This window comes from Empidonax traillii, unplaced genomic scaffold, assembly GCF_003031625.1.
Source record: "Empidonax traillii isolate 1590-97213 ecotype Southwest subspecies unplaced genomic scaffold, ASM303162v1 scaffold56:size2478089, whole genome shotgun sequence".
NCBI lineage: Eukaryota > Metazoa > Chordata > Aves > Passeriformes > Tyrannidae > Empidonax > Empidonax traillii.
The window spans coordinates 325,528-340,978 of record NW_020955249.1 but is presented as its reverse complement, the minus strand read 5'-3'; the positions used below and the strand labels follow the sequence as shown (position 1 = coordinate 340,978).

The 15,451-nt window shown below is 38.8% G+C and overlaps 1 protein-coding gene across 17 annotated transcripts in view; it reads right to left on the bottom strand.

Annotated features, from left to right (window-relative positions):
- The window catches only part of NUMB (NUMB endocytic adaptor protein), a 91,847-nt gene that overhangs the window by 25,198 nt on the left and 51,198 nt on the right, over positions 1 to 15,451 (bottom strand). For 12 of the 17 annotated variants that reach the window (XM_027879609.1, XM_027879621.1, XM_027879626.1 and 9 more), the window contains exons 1-2: positions 14,514 to 14,581; positions 9,302 to 9,445 (exon numbers count right to left, since the gene is read on the bottom strand). In XM_027879609.1, the coding sequence (XP_027735410.1) occupies positions 9,302 to 9,427 (126 nt within the window). In that variant the 5' untranslated portion in view covers positions 9,428 to 9,445; positions 14,514 to 14,581. Of the gene's footprint in view, positions 1 to 9,004; positions 9,011 to 9,301; positions 9,446 to 10,523; positions 10,535 to 14,513; positions 14,582 to 15,451 lie in introns of those variants that run through there. The other 5 variants (XM_027879611.1, XM_027879610.1, XM_027879612.1 and 2 more) reach the window with 2 other exon arrangements.

Sequence of the window (15,451 nt, the reverse complement as noted above, 5' to 3'; positions counted from 1 at the left end):
CACTTTCAGTCCTTCATTAAAAAAAACTTCTTTTTGCCATTGCACCATTTTTGCAGAAACCAGAAGCTCATTGTTATCAGTGGCCTTGTACATTTTACAGGCAATTTCAAATTTTTTCCTGCCTTTTTTTTTTTTTTCCTGGGATGGGGTTGTAGTGCATTAAGTCCTTATACATGTCAATTTACTTTTAAGTTTGTTTCTCATAAAAAAAAATTTCAACTGTATAATCAGAATGCTGTGGTCCTCTTCTTCTTTTAGTCAAGTGTCCCTTCAGCAGCAGGCCTCCTTCCAAGTCTTCAAGTTTACTTCTAAAAATCTTTTTCCCCTGCGAGGTTGAGAGCAGATACACATGGCTTCTGTATTTAACCAGTGCTACCATATTTATCTGACTTTTAATGGCACGTAATCAAAGAAATAAGTATTTCCTTAAGAAAATTTGCAAAAAACTCCTTCAAAGACCGAGACCTTTTCTGGTATGCTAACATATACACAGAAGTGCTGAACTGTAATTATATCACAACCTAGCCTTAAATTTGAAATATTCCCTCAACTTATTAGTGCAACAGCATTTTATGAGTGACACTTCAAAATTTAATAAAGGAAATACAGTTACTAGTTAAGAGTCTGAAATTAAACTTAAACACTGGAATTCAGGACTTAGGAAAAATAAACCATTGTTAAATTCTGTTGTTCCACCACAGTTAAGAGATTACATGGAAACCACTTTAGAAAAACATATACACAAATCCCACACTTGTATAAACAACCTTTCAGGATCTCTTAAAGGAACTTCCCTTTCAAACTAAAGGAGAAGAAATGCATTGCTGAAGTGCCTGGGCTCGCCCTACATAAGTGAATCTGCAAATCTATGACAGCACATTACCACAAACACACTCAAAGGCTGGGACACATAAAAACTGGGTACTCAAAAATGAACGTGAACTGCTTAAGCCATACGGTGGTGGATGATGACCCTGAGAATAGTAAGGAAGAGAGTACCCCAGACATGTCTGCAAAGAGCATTTCTTGTCACAGGGATCGCTGTAGCTAGTGTTCCTGGAGAAAGAGAGTACTTTTCCAGCAGGAGAGTGCACATAGCAGGAATGCAGTATTAATATTGAATGTACTCATACTTAATTTCCATAGCAACCAATGAATGATAGTCGTGACATCAGCAATTCTCGGACATAAGATGTTCTCTAAGAGATTTAATCATTATACCAGAAATTAACCACCAATGCTTTTACAGAAAGCTAAAATCCTTGAGGACAGAATCCACATACAAAGTAACAACGTAAAAGCTCTAATCCAAATAAAATACTTTTAGGGGCTGTCAGAGAAGCTCTTAACGCAAACACTACTAAATAGAAGTACTGCTTATATTAACATTTTCAGGGTAAAAAAGGATGATGGTACAGTAAATTAAACAAAAACCAAAAAACTTTTCCTCTTCACCTCTGATTTTTATGCTCTCTTTCATTGATGATGGTTTTTGGTATCTCAAGTCAAACAGAAAGCAATCAACAGAAGAACAAGTCACACAGCAAAACATCCTTACAATTGAAAAGTGCTTGAGAAACTTTACTCTTTTTCAACATTTTAAACTTTTTCCAACTTCATCTAAAAATGAACAACTCAAGTTGTTCATGTTCACCATATCAAGTGTTTATGGCAAAGCTGTCAGTCCTACTGTCTTCCCCCAACTATATGCTATTGAAACAGTTCCTATAAAACATCAGGGAGTGATATATCAGGTCAGAAACATTGCTGGTGAGAAACAAAACAGATCTAGCATCTGTGTCCTAGTACAAGGACAACTTTCTTTGTTTTCATTTCTTTCACAAATACTGATTGACTCAGTTTTCAAAATTTCAGAGTTCAACAATAATAGCTGGCAAAAAGATCCTTCACCAGAGATCCTTCTACCTAGACAACAACTCATTCATGCCACTTTTGTTTCTTCAAGTCTGATGATATGCTATTACAGTCTTTCTTTGAAACAGACTCAGCTACACAAATAATTGGAACTTCCCTCTCTATCAGCAGATGTTCCCATGCACTGTTTTCTTTGCAATAACAGACTGGGTTCTTCAGATTACACTTGTAACTAGACAGACACAGAAAATGAGCTTACTTGAAGTCTTGTCCAAGATGTCCTGTGCTAGGAAACTAGTTGCCACAAGGAAGAGCACACCAGCACTCCTTGGTACTCTTCCTAGAGCTAGCAACGTTCCTCTTTCTTCCTCTGTGTAAGTTCTGGGGTATTAGTTGCAACAGTAAGACTGACTATTTGACATCTGTGTAGATATGCTTCTGGGATTGGCACTGCTCAAGAATTAAAGCCTGAGCTCTAAAGTTTCACAGTGAAATGCTGTCTTGCAACTAGACATAAGCTTAAATCCAGAAACCCTGGATACGTCTTAAAGCTGAGCTACTTTTCTGCTCACTTCTCTAAGATTTACATTCCAATGCTGAATGCTTTATTTCTCTCCCCTCACACCCATGCTCCTGCCTTTTTTTAATTTATCAGTTTGAAACAGATGTTTGCTTAGACAAAGTTGTAGAAGCACAGACAATAGAAATTCTATGATTAAGCCTCAACAAGGTTTAATTTTGACTACTCAAAGTTATAGGTTAGTTAGGATGCTATGCATATCGCCAGCAATCAAAATGTCTCATCAACCTGTTAAACACCCCAAATAAGGAGCTGTAGCAGCCTAAGCCTGCTTAATGTCTATGAACAGTGTAGATCAAAATAATCTAAAGCAGTACCTATACCAGCAGTTCTTCGTGTCTTTCACTTCATACCCACCTAAGAGCCACACTGCGTATTTCACTTACTGATTCTCACATGACGTTGTGAACAGAAACAACACTGTGAGGGAATAACAAACATTTCCAGTTGGGAATACTGAAGATGAGGTACCAAAGTTCAATACAAGATATACAAGTGCTATATTCTTCCAAATCCCTAAAATGAGGCAGAGAAGGAACTCAGGAGGTTATGTAGGACAGCACTTGCCTCAGGGCAGGATCTTCTTCCGCATCTACATCAGAGAAGTCAGCCTTTAGGTATTATGACATTTCTGTAACTGGAGATCAATAGGCTGCACCTTCTACTCTGTAGTTTATATGCCTCACTGTTACAATGGAAGGTTATTTTGCCAAGTTGTTATTTCTAATGCCTATCCTAAATTTCCCTTGATGAGGTTTTCTCCGAGTCCCTTCCCAGCTTCGCACCTGTGCTGTCAGACTTTGGTTTTTGATTGCTTGTTCTGATGTGCAATTCCTACTTTTCTCGGAATTCAACCTTCTTAAATAAACTTAAAACTTTCTCTTAAAAAAAACAAAAGAAAAATAGAAGAAAATCAAGTGTTGATAGCACAAAGTTTTATTACACACACTGCACACGTGTAGTCTGTACCTTTTCTTCAAGTCCTGCAAAAAATTCAGTTTCCGTGTATGACACTGGAGATCCCCTAATTTTAAAAAACAGAATTGAAAGGTATAATCCAATTACAACTTTGATTTTGTACACCTAAATTACATTTAAAATTAATATTTCTGCAAGGACATCCGAACTATTTTATGGTTCTAAACAGCAAGTATCATCTTTAAAACAATTTGAAGTTTATGAAACTATTTCAGAATTTGACCTTGGCCAAAGACGGTAGGTTTTTAAAACAGAGCTAGAAGCTTCATCTAAAACTCCTTCTTTGCAAGGCTCTTCAAACAAAACTAAGGACTGGACACAAAAGTGAAATGTTTAAAGACTGGGGACTGCATTACATTCCTTTTAATTGTGACAAAAATGCACAGGAACATACTGGAGGCAAGCGTCACACCTTCCATTACAGTCATCGTTCTTTTATAATTACCTGTCTTCAAGCCTTTTTCCTGTCATGTTATATGCTGCAGGATTTTAAAATATACTATTGCTTGCTGAGGGTTAGCATTCAACAGAACGGTCATTGTTCATTGCTAGCATTGGTTCGTGCCTTCAGAGGTAGGGATTTCTAGTGTTTAATGTGTAAGGCTGTGCAACATTTCAGAAATCAGCAGATTTGTCACATTAACTTCTTAAAAATACTTAACATAGTTTCCAAAGACTATTTAAGTATCTCAAGCTTTTACAGTCAAAAATATCACATGCCTAACTTAAAGGCACTTCAGCATCAACATGCTGCTAAATCCTTCCATAGCTACTATTATTTCAAAGTAGAAGTGCACTTAAGGCATACAACAAAAGCCACAGCTACCTGTGTTGGTACTAGTCTTTCTGACCCGGGGGAAAAGAACAGCATGCAAGCTGTCTTTATAAACTTATTAAAAATAAGAAGTTATTTTTAATGTGAGATTCATAAATTTGACATTAGGCAATGAAGTCCAATATCAAATGCGGTGTGAGATCACAAAGCAAAGTGAGAGAAATGGTCTGTCTCCTACTGATAATGGTTTTAGCAGGGTCACATATGGTTTAATGACATAGCACACTGCTGGATCATCACAGGGACCCCAGGGATGAGAACTGACACTCACAGGTCCCAGTGAGCATACTCCCAGAGCTCAGTGCCCTCAGTTGGTCCCTTTTCTTCTGTCTCTGCTTGAACACGGGGTAACACAGTGCCTTACAAACATCTCCCACCAAAGCAAGTCTTACACATAGGAAACAGTGGAAGAGCATTTGCTCTGAAAAGTCAGTTCTTTTATATGTGGAAGTACAACCCTATCCATACATTTTTATTTATCAACACTAACACAGAAATCAAGATCCAGTGGAAAGGTTAACTTGAGTGACAGCAGGCACTCAGAAGAAAACCCTGGACTTCAGAGATAGAACTGTGGTTTCTAACTCTTCCACGTGGGTTTTTTCCAATGATACATCTAGTCTTTCAGTTGGAATAAATGGAATAAAAAAATAAAAAATACACGTAAACTTACAGGCTATAGGCAACAGTAGCTTTAGATACCTTAAGGTCAAAGGAGACTGATGACAAACACATGACAGTGACAGTAATTAGGTTACCCAAAATGTACACAGCTGCTGTGTCTTCTAGAACCACAGCAATCAGCTGTTAATATTCTGTTTAACATGTCCAGTTGGTTAGAACCACCAAGAATTTGCAAATGTTTTGTTTGTTTAGTTCTGTTAGGTAGAAGGAAATGACCTAATTTTTCTGATATAAATTTCACAGGCCAGTTACTCTAAAGTACATTTGTATTAATGAAAACCACTTACCCAGAGGGACACTCCAAAAGGCATTTCAGACAAAAGAAGCCCTAGTGTCAAATATTTTAGTCATTATAGCATAGAACAGCTGCATGTTCTCAGTGAGGTAGTGTCTGGAGCAAGAAAGCAAGTTTGAAAATGTGTATGTCAATGAACTTCAATCTTTTTGCAATTGTCTTCTATACAATTGTGTAGAAATAAATTATAGCACTGATAAGCACAGCTGTAATGTCTGTTAGAATAATATACTTCTGAATAGTTTCAAATACAATGTCTTCATCTAAGGCCCCTATGCCTTGCATGTATCTGGCACAGTTTTTCTCTCAGAGGAAGGATTTGCTACTGAAACACAGTTATTTACTTTTCATTTTGTTAGGACAGTGGAAAAGAATTTGCCTCTGAAAATACTCTTCTGCATAGGTTTTTCAGCAGATGTACCAGCCCCGCATTTAATAACAGGGCAACTCTTCTTGTACGTCAGTAAAAGCTGCAGTGTAGCGTGCTTCCAACACCACTGGAGTTAGGAGAGCAACTCCATTTAGGTTCCTAATGGAAGAGCAAAAGTCTGCAAGTCACACTTTTCTAAACACATCTTTTTCATACCTTTGCTGACAGACAGGCACCTGCCTCTGCTGATGCAGTGGAGTGCAAAAAACCCATTCAGTCATATGCTCCAGCATCTTTCAATGTGCATTCAAAGCAGTTTACACAGAAGAACATTACAGGAAAGTCAGTAGCCACTGCACAACCCTATTTTGAATGTGTCAGATTACCACCACGAGGGTGGTTAGAATTCCAACGCAGAGAAGAACTATCTGTAAATACATCAACACACATGAAGACCACTGAGAAAATATGATCAGTGACTGGTTACACACAACACAACCACACCAACTAGTGGAAAAACAGACTGTTAAACGGAGTTAAACAAGACTGTCATTGTCTTACAGTAACAGTACACACCTATGATTATCGTCATCTCCAAATTAATGAGCACAGCACTGGAAAGAACCAACTGTGCATCAAATCCACGGCCCTGAATTTTAAAGCAACAACATGATAGGAATTTTACCAATACTTTCCACAGAGCATCTTCTTTACCAAAACGAAGGCGATCCACAGGTTTATCAGATTTGTTCAAAACCCAACAGCACACTTTACAAACTTAACAACAAGGATCAGCTGTGAATATAGCACAGAAAGAGCTTCAAAAACCCTGCCAATGTAGAAAACCTTTCAGTAACAGCAAATCTGCTTGCTGTACAGCATCCTCAAAGCACAATGAATGAGCAGCTACTGGAGTCCCTATCCAACACTAATGGAGTGAAGCCTGGAGGCAGGATGAAATCCTATTTGCAACATGACTTTCAAAGTGCTTCCACACATTCTGTAATGTCTAGAAAAGGATTAATCTGTGGTAGCACTCTGCAACACCCCAGCTCTCGGCAAAATATAAAATGCCCAAAGGCGAGAAGTTAAAATACAAGCCAACTTAAGAGAGTGACATATATCTTGATCTTTTTCTTTTATAAGAGAAACTGAGAGCAAATTTTCCCTAGCATTTGCACAAGTCTCCTCTCTCTCGGGGGAAGGGGCGGGGGGAGGGAAGAGGGAATATCAGTCTTACCTAAATAAAGTAGCAAGCATTAGGAGAAACAAAGCCCACAATAGTGCTGCTACTACATTAGTTTCATGTACTTTACACTCAGTTCCACTTTGAGCTCCAAAGAATTACAGATGATGATTTCTAGGGAGTGGGCAAGCCAGTTCATAATGAATAAGGACAGACTAACCCCAAAACTATTAAAATGTGGTTGAGCAGCTATACTACAGGCAACAGACCACTTTGGAATTCTCACTGAGGAACTTGAAGAAAATTAAGGCATTTTCACCATCTTTCAGATTCGAATGCACTCCTATTCATTAACCATTTTCCCCAAAATATCCCAGTTATCCTGCTCCATTGCATCAGGAAGAAAAGTCACCCCCTCAGACATTTCAGGACATAGGAGATGGCATACTTTTCCTGGAATGTATGAATTTCAAAAAAATCCCCAAAAGCAGCGTAACAGGATACTCTTCTTCAATAGCACAAAGTTCTATTCTTTCAGTGAGCAAAACAGAGTACCACCCACTAAACCGATGACTCTACATCTGGTTTATCTCGTTCACTCACAATGGCATACTTCCTGTCTGTATCTATTAAACACCAGCTAACACCCACTTTGCCTCTCAAGCCTAATAAAAATTTCCACTTTGTCCATATCAAGGCACAGTATTTTGGACGACAAATTCCAATCAAATAAGGCGTAACACCACTTAATATCAAATTGTTCAGAATTTAAGTTTTCATCTAATCACAAGTTCTTCAAATATTAATAGTTTACCATTATGGCCAAACCAAGAAATGTATGTAGAGATGTGTTTACCCTTGAGTATTTTTTCCAAAGAACAAGTTAAATTAATTCAGTGAATTCCAAATAAAAGCGGACTAATAAGTGTAAATAAATCCCATTATGATGACAGGATGCAAAGATTCATCCCTTTCTACGCCTTTTCAGCACAGAATAGCCCAAAACTTTTTTTTGACTTCGGGTACATGTGCCCAGAATAGATGAATGCTTTATTTAAATACAGGAAGCATTTGTCATTAGAAGTGCAAGTCCTGACTGAGAGTTTAAAAAAAGGTCAGTCTTTAAACAGCGAGCAGTGGTTCACACCCTTTGTGTTCAGTAAAGGATTGAAAAAGTTTGAATAAAATTTAATGCCTAGAAATTGACAAACGTTGTTTTTCACCCTGTATAATGCCTAAATTATGAAAAAATAGCCATCCTCAAACTTACAGCTCTTTTCTCCCCTAGACTGTGTTAAACCTTAACCTAAGTTTGAGCTTCCACAGAGCAGTTACTTTCAAAGCTTTGGCAAAACACCATCTCTGTTTAGTACTGAATTACAGTTCCTTCCTTTTAGCAGAAAAATAACACAAGACAATTAAGCAAGCAATCACAACAAATTAGAAATGTTGTATACACTTGAGTATATGTAAAAGCAACTACAGTAGAGCATAACCTAGTGTGAAAATTACTTCAAACTTATTATATATCTGCACAAACCCACAACTTCACAAAAATATGAAACAGTCTACCTAGCAACATCACATGTTTAACTATCAGACAAAATTATTTTAAGCATAATACATATTAAAATTAATAAAAGGTCCTTAGGCATCAGAACCATAGACTGTGTTCCTTGTATATAGATATTTAATCCATTAGCTTTCCCCAAGTGTCATCTTCTTCCAATTTATTGTAGATCTAGTATTAGTGTACCTTTAGAAGAAAGCTTTTGATTACAAGGGGAGTATATGCAACAAGACACCTTAAATTTTAAACTAATTTCTATTGTGTTATTTCTTAAGTATTAATATTAAATATTATTCTAAAATATTAAAATACGGTTTCTTAAAACGGGGGGGAGCAGAACTGGACACAGAAAAGAAAATACCTATTTTTTAAACTCTCATAATCTGGAAGAAGTTATCAGAATTCAAAAAGGTAATTTCGGTTTCATGTGTATTAACAGTCTGTAAAAGAAACATTAAATTGTAGCACAGAAGGCATTCTCAGAAGTTAGCAAGTGCTTCTAACCTCATGCACTGGTCTGAACTCCAGGTGTTACTTGACAATGTTTTCAACTATCAAGAGGGAGGAAGGATTGCTTTCCAATCACAGCCCACCACTTAACCTTCAAGTCAAACTGTAGCTGCAACTACACTTTCAACTTAGAGAACTGAGCACCTTTCCATGCAGTCCAAGAGGTCTGTCGTTTCTGCTCTTTCAGAAAAAGGAGGACAAATACTGTATTACTCCTCTGCCTAGCAAGGCACTTGTTACATGAGTCACTTGGTTTTAAGAAAAAGCCACATCTTTGCAATGAGAGCTGACTGTAAAACAGGTGTGTAATGAAGCATGCTGCTGGTTTATGCTTGCCAAAAAAACCCCTAAGAATAATTCACAGCAAGAATTCATCCATCACCTCGTGGATACCCAAAAGAGAGGCAGAAACTCTTACCTTAACAGGGAAGCTACACTTGCCAGTACGAACGCCTTCTTCATCAGTCTGCCACTGATGGGGCCTGCTGGCCTCTGGGACATAGACATCTTTCTTTCTCCTAAAACTTTGCCGTAATTTGTTCATTTCTCAGATTTTCACGTCCTAGAAGAAGAAAAAAAAGAATACTGTCAATAGGCACCAAACACATATTTAGCCACTTTGGGTCAATCACTATCACGACAAATGTCCCTGTGAAAAATTTGAGCTTTTGCAAAGATGAACAGAAGTACTTGTGAAAGGACAATATTTCGAACAACGATTCAGAGAGAAAGTCAGATATTCACTCCAAAGCAGAAAACACAAATCCATGTTATTTGTTAAATCACTTTCCACTGAAGCACTAGACCCAGGAATAACTATTACTGGGAGCATAAGGTTACCTAAAATAGACAAAGGAGAGGCTCTAAAGAGCGGTGAACATGAAAACCTGCCTCCCCAAATTTGAACACCTACCAAAAGCAACCAAGCACGACAGCAGTAGCACAAGCTTACAAGGCACTCATGCAAGGCAAGGATTCATAGCTCTAAAACTGCCCCTAAATTAGGTGCTTGTGCTGTTCTCTAAGTACGTGAGATAGTTCCATGCTTTTACTGAGAGAAACAGTCCAGCCCTTGCTTAGTCTTCTGGTAGAAGTCCTTACATTTAAATGAGAAACGAACAACTTCAAAAGGGACAGTTCTGTAATCACACTTCCAAAGCCTAAAATCTGAAGATTTTTATACACTATTCTCTTACGCATTAATTTCTATATACAAGCCAGTCTGTACTTTAGACATGCTCACTCTTATTTGATTCAAACTACAATTACCCAAGACGCTATTGGAGAAATTACTACCAATAAAAAGACTCAATATTCAGTGTAAGGGCAGGGATAGGAATTTGCTCAAGGATTCTCAATCACAATTACTTAGTTATAAAGAAGTGTTAACTTCATTCCTTCATGGCTGCTAAATGCCTAACATAACTAGTATCCTAAAATATTTCCTTGAATTTATTTAGACAGATTTAGAGATTAGAACATATGTGCAAAATAAAAACCATGCACATTTCTTACCACTGAACAAGTTGAAGAAGCAGTTCTCTCCTGCTTTCAGCTGGGACAAGAGGTAATTTTCTTCCTAGTACCTGGTACAGTGGCTGTGTTTTGGATTTAGGCTGAGAATAAGGTTGATAACACACTGATGTTTTAGTTGTTGCTAAAGAGTGTTTATACTGAATCAAGGTCTTTTCTGCTTCTCACCCCACCCTACCATTGCAGAGGGCAGGGCACAAAAAGTTGTTAGGGGACACAGCCGGGACAGCTGACCCCAGCTGACCACAGGGATATTCCATACCATATGGCATCATGCTCGACATGTGAAGTCGGGGGAAGAAGGAAGGAAGCAGGAACGTTTAGAGTGATGGCATTTGTCTTCCCAAGTAATCGTTACATGTGGTGGAGCCCTGCTTTCCTGGGGATTGCTGAGCACCTGCCTGCCCACAGGAAGCAACGAATTAATTCTTTTTTCCTTTTGCTTGCCTGTGTGGCTTTTGTTTTATCTATTAAACTGCCTTTATCTCAACTTTTTCTCACCTTTGCTCTTCTGATTCTCTCCCCCATCCCATCAGGGCAAATGAGCAGTCAGCTGTGTGAGGCTTAGTCGCCATTGGGCGCTAAACCACAACACTCCTCTGTAAACACGATTTTTTTATTTTACAAGCTAAGAGTCATTCTAAAATCTTTGAACGTGCAAAGCCAGTTCTCTAAGTTTTAAGAGGAGTTGCAAAGATTCATTCTCCATTAAGGCTCAGAGAGGCATTACAGCAATACAAGTTGTGTGTTTTGCTTTACAAAGTGCAGATGGAGGAGTCTGTGCATCACTCAGACTAAAGGAACCAGAACACATCACACAAGTGCTGCAGCTCACCAGGACATACACACAATCCTGCCCCTGCTGCAGACTGGCAGTGCCACAGCACGATGAGCAAAACTGCTGCTCCAGCGAAGAGCACAGGAGTGTGGCCAGTGCAGGGCTCACAGCCCAGCGGCCTGACCCCGCACTCCGAGAGTGAGAAAGGGGCATGGATACTCCATTCTGCCAAAAGGGGCAACAAGAGACCCTTAAACCCATACAGTCAGATGCAGTAAGACTAATGGGCCGGTTTCGAATTTCAAGGTAACTCTGAGCCTCGAAAACATCAGTGAACAACAACACAAACTGAGAACAGCGCACAGCCACTGAATCACCTGTGAAAAACCGCAGTCTAATTGTCTTATCATAACATTTGCTTATGTGAGTATTCTGTAGGACTTCTCCCTCCCGGGCATCACTTTTGCCCATGAGACTGGTCCCTTATCAGACATTTATTATGACCAGGAATTTCAATCCACGGGGGAGGACGAGAATAGGAGTTCCTCAACTACACTTCCTATGAGAAGCCGAAGTGGCATTTTTCCCAAGTATTTCCCCTTCAATGAAAAACAAACCCATTTTCCTACATGTTCTAATTTTGAGGTCATACTGGCAACAAGCAGTTGAAAACCAGCTTATTCTATTTGATAGAAATGCTGACAAATAGCGAAATTAATTTCTGGTCAGGCAACCAGCGAGCTCTCTCCAATGGCCACACTTGGGTTTTCTGAAATGTAAAGACTTATGAGTAGGCTGCAAAACAGTTTGTCCTACAAACACTTAATTTGCTGATAACCTGCATGTCTGCCCCATATAACTAGAACTGTCATCTGATGGGAAAGTGTTAAGTAGAACAATTCACACAGGCTGAGTATTTGAGAATTTAGGAGAGAAGCACATGACTTGCTACAATTAAATGCTGAAATTTTTACCAATTTTGTCTGGAGCTCAAAATCCCTGCACTCTAAAGAAAGATAAGTGAGAGTTTTCTATTTGAATTCTTTGCATTTCCATTCAAGCATAGCATGCTTGCCAACACAACAGACACCATCCTTGGCTGCAACAGGCTATCAAGATATTTCCTACTAAATTGATGCATCACTGATACTGTACAAAGTTTTATACTGTTTCGGGTTTAGGTAAAATGAAACTTATCTGTCTCTGATATTTTTATATTTAGCAACTTGGTTTTGTCCTCTAATTAAAAGTATTTTTAAATCACCCAAGAAGAAACAAATCAAACCACAGAAACTACTATTTCCTTTTGACTTTTACAAATCCAGCTTGGGCCCAGAGAGTGAGAGGACAATGGAGAAACAGTATTCAAAGATAAATCTGGTGAGAAGCCAAGACAGGGAACTCAAAATCTAATTAAATCACAAAACATAACATTACATCAGAGACAAACTGCTAACAAAGACTGAAAGCGCTGAGATCTTCTGGAGAAAAGAGGAAACAGAGCCACTTTGGGTCCTGCTACATTTCAAGGTTATCTCTAACAGGAGGCTTACTGCAGAACAGCTCAATATCTGAATGGTCATGCCCACTGGAGAAAAAAACCAAACCAAAACAAAACCACCTACACCACATAAAAACCTTCATCGGTTTTGCAATCCAAGAGATGATGAGACTGAACATCAGACCAGTTCTCAAAGCACCATAAGAGCACCTACAAAAGGCATCAAAAAGACAAGTAAGTTTTAAAATTTCTGCTGACGTTTATTTTTATGCAAATTGCTATATTTTGGAAACAGAACTCCTAAGCCAGTTTAAGGAGAGCCTTAGCACTATTATTCTTTTGACCAGCAGAAAAGCTACCATTTACACCTAAATCAGTCGACTGACAGCTCAGGGGCAGAGTTGTCAGAAACAAAGAGAAACAACACTGTCATGGATAAAAATGCATATTGAAGCACCCTTGGCTTCACTGGCTTGTGCATCATCAGGTTATGGCTGCAGAACAAATTACTGCAAGATAAACCAGCATGTTAATTCATGTCTTGCTAGCTGCTCTGCTGTACAAGTGTGTTCACTTTTACCCTTCAGTAAGCACAAGCCAGCAATTTACTCTTCAGTGAGAGACGGGTAAACTTTCATATTAACTGAAGTTAGATCAGGTGGAAGCTGCTGATGATGCAAATTTGGAGCTCAGCTTGCCTTGCAACAGTTTACCCATGTTCTCCCTTACCTTTAGGTAAGCAGTTCATTTACATTTTGCATAAATGTTTTTTGTACAGCAGTTGCTGCTATAAGGGGATCCAAGCTACAGAATCTGCAGTGCAGAAGGACAATGAGTACCTGAATTGTGTCCATAAATTTAAGTGCTTAGATTTAAAGCCAGGACATATTTCACCCTAAGCAACCACTTAGTTTCAACACCGAGGACAGAGAAACAGCACAAACCCATTTTTTTATTTTTCTTCTGAACTCCAGCCTTCACAAAGGTTATTTAATCTGCATTCAATTATCTGTTATCTTTTCTGTTTGCAATGGAAAAGGATGAAAACTGGTATTTAGTCTTCAGCCAGTTTTTTAAAAAAACATTCAAAGGGTTTGGGATTGCTTTCTGTTTTCTTTCAGAATTTAATACTGTTTCCTATTTACTTTACCAATTTAGAAAAAAGAGAGTCATGGGTCAAATAAGGGCAAAGTACCCTCTGCAGCCTGCAACAGAGTACCCAGGGGCAGGAGGGAACACCCGCCTCCCCACTCCCCCTGCCCGGGGTTCCCTCCTCCTGATCTACAGTACAAAGTCCTCTTGCAAGCCTGAACCACCAGCAGTAGTATTGACACCTGAATCAAATTCCTAGAAGTATACATTTCCAACAGCAGGGAAATGTAGTTTCAAGAACAATGTGTTATAGGGATCATTCTAAAATGTACAAACCTCCACATAAAACTAATTCAATTAATATGCTACTATCAGGTTAATTAAAAAAAAAAAAAAACAAAGAAATCTCATTCACACCTCTATTGTCTGATGGCCACACAAAGGTGAAGTATAAGCAGATGCACGATTATCAGCTCCTATGTGCTCTTCCCCAGTGAAATGTACCTAATATCGCTGAAGGAACAAGCCAAAAAGAGCCTGAAACCCAGAGCAAGATCATCCATCTCTAATGTGGTTTTTGCCTAAGAAATCCCAGGCATTTCTTGACATCAAAGGTTTCTGAATCAGGCTGCATTTTTCCTGCCAAAGCTAAGTGATACTTCAGACCTAAGAAGACATGCAAATTATGTCAATTTCACTGAAAAAAACGTGTTTACCTAACCTTACCAGGAAAACACTCCAGAAACATTCCTCTGCATGGCTGTGAAGACCTGTATCCTTAGAAAACTCAGTGGCTCTGAGCTGTTGTGCAAGTATACCCTGGTCACACCTGCTCGCAGGCTAATGGTTAACAGCTATCTTTCGAGCATTATCAGAATCTGAATCTTATTACAAAATCCATAAGGGTCTGCACCAGGAAATGCACACAGCCCACACTTCTGTATTGCACAAGAGTATTCCACATTGCTTTTTCCCATAAAACTCAGTTCCCTGCTGACACTTCAACATTACTGTAGATCTTGGCCATGACCAGGACACTAGGACATCAGCAAGGATGTGTTTCAGGTCATTTTCTTAGGATGATGTTTGGGTTTGGCAGGCTTACCTGCAGTACAAGCATAAATAGAAAGAAGCAGTTCAAAACATTTAGATCTACTTTGCTTTCTAATGCACAGTTTGAATCCCTAAATTTAAGACGACAATGTAAGAACTTTTCATTTACAACAAAGAGGCAAGCTAGGAAAGCAAGTCGGTTGCTGCCAAGGTAAATAGTCTGTCCCTGTCTATTATGAGGCTGCCAGAATGGAGTTTTACATTTCTGAAAAATCCTTATTAAGCATTGCTGCTGAACAAACGGCCTCCCCTCCTCTCCCACTTACACAGTACAAAAACATGTAATGTCCCATCTCTCCAAGCCTACTGCAAAGGTTAGCCAAAACTTGCTGCAATTGCCCTGCAACAGCTTCTCTCCAATTATTCACCAGCACAAGAACACAGAGTACCCTTATCTTCTAAGGAAGAAAAGGTCACCCCATGTGTCAGATTTTGAATGCAGAACTTTGAGCCTTTTTGTAAGTTTAGATCCCATAAAATCTAATTAAATCCAGCACTGTCACACTGAAGCAAACGAAGGCATGTAACCATATGAGCATGCTCACTAAAAC